The sequence below is a fragment of the Orycteropus afer genome, unplaced genomic scaffold (assembly GCF_000298275.1).
Source record: "Orycteropus afer afer isolate SDZICR_OR568_19922 unplaced genomic scaffold, OryAfe1.0 scaffold01116, whole genome shotgun sequence".
In the NCBI taxonomy this organism is placed as follows: domain Eukaryota; kingdom Metazoa; phylum Chordata; class Mammalia; order Tubulidentata; family Orycteropodidae; genus Orycteropus; species Orycteropus afer.
Genome location: NW_006922703.1, coordinates 102,147 through 106,691, shown reverse-complemented (window position 1 = coordinate 106,691; position 4,545 = coordinate 102,147). Strand labels below are relative to the sequence as shown.

Genomic DNA, 4,545 nt, shown 5'->3' with positions numbered 1-4,545 from the left:
AATCAGAAATTACTGACCTAACCAAAAGCAGATTACTATAGCTACTTGTACTGAGAAAAGATAAAATTGAAAAAGCTGAACAGATAAATAACAACAGAGATTAATGGACAATGAACAAAATAACAAAATAACTGGTCGTAAGCTAGTAATGAGGGAGGCAGCTTTGAGTCACAAACATCATGGCCTGTAAGTACCCCTGGCCTCTTGTTATTTGACTTTATTACCTATGGGTCAAAGTATTTACCATAACATCGAAGAAGCCAAAAACAATGCTTTTAGAATGGAAAAGTTCAAAGCAAACTCTCACTTACCTTCCCTGTTAGAATTGAGGGAAATTCAGTATCAAACTTGTTGCTCAAGCCAAACCTTAAAAACAAAGACAGAACAAAATATATTCTACCCAGCATATTTAACTCTTTCCCTTAAAAAAAAAAAGTTACAGCCATGCATTTTTCTTTTCATCTTGTGACTTAAAAAACACATCCTGAAAAAAATTTTGTGTTAATTATTGAAAATAAATCTTTGACTATTAATCTAAACAAATAGCAAAAGCAAGCTTAACATGAGCAAATGTTAAGAATGCAGTCTAACTAGACCCACAAATGGGATTAAAATAATAAATTAGAGAAACACTAAGACAGAGCTAACAATACCATACTGAAACATTTCTGCTAAACCACATTTCAGCTGATAACTGCTGAAGCTGGATGATGGGTAGTGTGTGGCAATGTATTATAACATTCTATTTTTGTGTATATATGAATTTTTTTTCTAATACAAAGTTACCCTGCCTTTGAAATTATGTTGTTGTTGTTGTTGTTGTTATGTGCCGTGGAGTCGGCCCCGACTCATAGCGACCCCTCCTTGGGTTTCTGAGGCAGTTTCACTACGGAAGTAGGATTGCCCAACCTTCCTTCCGAGGAGTATAGACTTCAAATTGAAATTTGTCAAAAGTTACTATTCAGATGGGAGCTCTGGTAGCATAGTGGCTAAGGCACTTGACTGCTAACCAGAAGGCTGGCGGTTCAAACCCACCAGCCACTCCTCGGAAGGAAGATGGGGCAATCTACTTCCGTAGTGATACTGCCTCGGAAACCCAAGGAGGGGTCGCTATGAGTCGGGTCTGACTCGACGGCATATAACAACAACAACTATTCAGATACTCAAAAGGTTGTTCGATATGACTGGCTTTCATGCACATGCTGAACTGGTTTTGAGGAAACAGATTCCTGCCTTTAAAGCCCCACCTCTCTCAAGTACACTTGTTGAACTCTGTACTAAGAAGTAAAAATGAATTTTATGAGCACTCATTTACTTACTTGTTGATTTCAGTAGGGATAACAAAGATCACTGCCTCCAGGTTAAACTATATAATAAAAACAAAAAACCAAACTCACTGCCATCAAGTTGAGCCCGACTCAGAGCAGCCCCCTTTGGGTTTCCAAGGTGGTAAATCTTTATGGAAGCAGATTGCCCAGTCTTCCTTCCGTGGAGTGGCTGATGGGTTTGAGCCACCAACCTTCTGGTTAGCAGTCAAATGCCTTAGGCACTACGCCACCAGAGCTCCTTAAATTATATAATAGTCACTACAATTTTATGTTAGTGGATGTAAGCAAAAATACACTAAAATTTAGTGAGAACTCTTTGTGCAGTAACAATAACAATAATCATCAATTGTGTCCTTAGTAAGGGCCAGAACCTATGCTAGGCACTTTAAATATATTACTTCTAAACTTGACAACCACTCAGGAAAGTTATTGTCATATTTATTGCATAGACAATGAAGCTGGCAATCCGAAATAATTAATCAATTAATTAAATTACTGGCCCAAAGTCAAATGGGGGGAACTAAAATTCAAATACTGACCCCAAAGTTCTTTCTGTGCTAAATTAAGCTCCTTGACAGCACAGATTGTAGCTTATTTATTTTGCTATCTTCCATTATGCCTCACAGCATAAGGAAAAACTTATTTAATAAGTGTATACGCCTAAGGCATTTGACTGCCAACCATAAGGCTGGCAGTTCAAACCCACCAGCCACTCCTCGGAAGGAAGGTTGGGCAATCTACTTCCATAGAGATGCCACCTTGGAAACCCAAGGAGGAATCACTATGAGTCAGATCTGACTCAATGCCAGTGAGTTTGGTTTGGTTTTTGGTACTATACTGCTTGATTCAATTGATTTATAGCACTTTGGCCTTAGGGTCCCTTTAAAAAAATGTGGGTATAAGGTTCTTAAAATAGACTCCAATAGCCTATTAAAACTCTTTATGGGAATATCATATGCTCCTTGCCTCATGAGAGCTCGGGTGGTGTAGTGCCTAAGGCATTTGATTGCTAACCAGAAGGCTGGTAGTTCAAACCCACCAGCCACTCCTTGGAAGGAAGGTTGGGCAATCAATCTACTTCCATAGTGATACCGCCTCGGAAACCCAAGGAGAGGTCACTAAGAGTCAGAATTGACTCAACGGCAGTGAGTTTAGTTTTTTGGTTTCAGGTGGTGTAGTAGTTAAGGCAGTGGCTGCTTACCAAAAAGGTTAGTGGTTCAAACCCACCAGCCACTCTGTGGAAGAAAGATGAGGCAGTCTGCTTCCATAAAGATTTACAGCCTTGGAAATTCAGTGGGGGTCACTATGAGCCAGAATTGGCTCCATGGCAGTGAGTTTGGTTTTTTTGATTGCATCATTTATCCTTATAGCTCCTTTTCAAAGACCCAAGCCAGTCTTATGCAGAGACACTCTATACTTAGCAGCAAGTAACAAGGTACACACCTATACATACAGTTAGTATACTTTGTATGTTTAAAATGTATTTAAAAACAAATTGTGTTTTAAAGTAGTGGAGAAAATTTATAAACAATTATGAAAAGACTTTAATTCCATTAAAAAATACTTCATTACTTCTGTTGTTCAGGTTTCAGTACAAGTAATGAGAAAATGACAAAGACATGGCCCTTTTAACACTGTATAGACACAGGAGTACAGCCAAACTTAAAACAAGATAAGACACCCTGTACATGAATATTTTCATGCTTACTTTCAGCCAATGTTTGAGAACTTGATACTCTAGTATCAAACATTTATTTGTAATCATGTGTTAACTTAGGAGCTCTGGTGGCATAGTGCCTAAGGCATATGAGTGCTAACCAGAAGGTTGGCAGTTCAAACTCACCAGCCACTCCTCAGAAGGAAGATTGGGCAATCTACTTCCGCAGTGATATCACCCCCGAAACCCAAGGAGGGGTCGCTATGAGTCGGATCCAACTCGACAGCAATGAGTTTGGTTTTTTTGGTGGTAACTCAGCAATCAATAACACCACAAATATTGAATAGAGTAACAGTTCATTTAAATCATTATTTAGCTAAATATATGTCACTAGTCAAAGCTCTGGTAGCATAGTGGCTAAAGCGCTTGACTGCTAACCAGAAGGCTGGCAGTTCAAACCCACCAGCCACTCCTCGGAAGGAAGGTTGGGCAATCCTACTTCCGTAGTGATACTGCCTCAGAAACCCAAGGAGGGGTCGCTATGAGTCGGGGCTGACTCGAGGGCATATAACAACAACAACAACAGTCAAAAAATGGTAATTACTATTTTAAAATACTAAATTTTCATTGTGTAACACAGAGAAGTGTATGAAAGCTTTGTTTTTGTTTCAAAGAGAGCTCTACTTATACATTTTGTCTAAATGCCTTTAGACGTAATGTTAATAACATACTCTTTACCTTTTTAGATATTGCTACCATTATAATTTGGCCAAACTTCCACTCCTATAGTAGATACCAAATATACAGTGGGATAGAGATGTATCCCTCAAAATGTACTAGATATCTTCACTGCTTTAAAAATTCTAACATTAAAATAGAGATTAATGAAGTAGAGAATAGAGAAATAACAGAATCAATGAAACCAAAAGTTGGTTCTTTGAAAATAGCAATGAAACTGATAAAACTTTAGCTGACTGACAAAAAAAGTGAAGATGCAAATAATTAAAATATGAAATGAAAGTGGTAACATTACAATTTATCCTACAGAAATAAAAAGGATCATAAGAGAATATTATGAACAACTGTATGCTATTAGATAACTTAGATGAAATGGACAAATTCCTAAAAACATATAAACTACATAGATTGTCTCAAGAAGAAACAGAAAACCTCAAATGAAAGGCACCCAAACTGTAAAAGAAGTAAAACTAATTACAGTCACATGATTTTCTATATAGAAAATCCCAAAAATTCCACAAGAAAGCTACTAGACCTAGTAAATTAATTCAGGAGAGCTGTAGGGTACAAGATCAATATATGGAAATCAGTTGTTTTACTATACACCAGCAATTAACCATCTGAAAAGATAATTAAGAAAACAATTCCATTTATAACAGTATCAAAAGAGTAAAATACCTAGGTATAAATTTAACCAAGGAGGTTAAAGAGTTTTACACTGAAAACTATAAAATGCTGAGGAAAGTAATTAAAGGAGACCTACTTAAAGATTGGGAGCTCTGGTAGCACAGTGGCTAAGGTACTTGACTGCTAACTAGAAGG

The 4,545-nt window shown here is 37.4% G+C and overlaps 1 protein-coding gene across 1 annotated transcript in view; it reads right to left on the bottom strand.

The window, feature by feature from the left end:
* Nucleotides 1-4,545, bottom strand: part of CHIC1 (cysteine rich hydrophobic domain 1) — a 100,236-nt gene that overhangs the window by 85,354 nt on the left and 10,337 nt on the right. Inside the window, exon 2 of the mRNA XM_007958744.2 lies at nucleotides 312-366. Coding sequence (XP_007956935.1) covers nucleotides 312-366 — 55 coding nt within the window. The remainder of the gene's footprint in view (nucleotides 1-311; nucleotides 367-4,545) is intronic.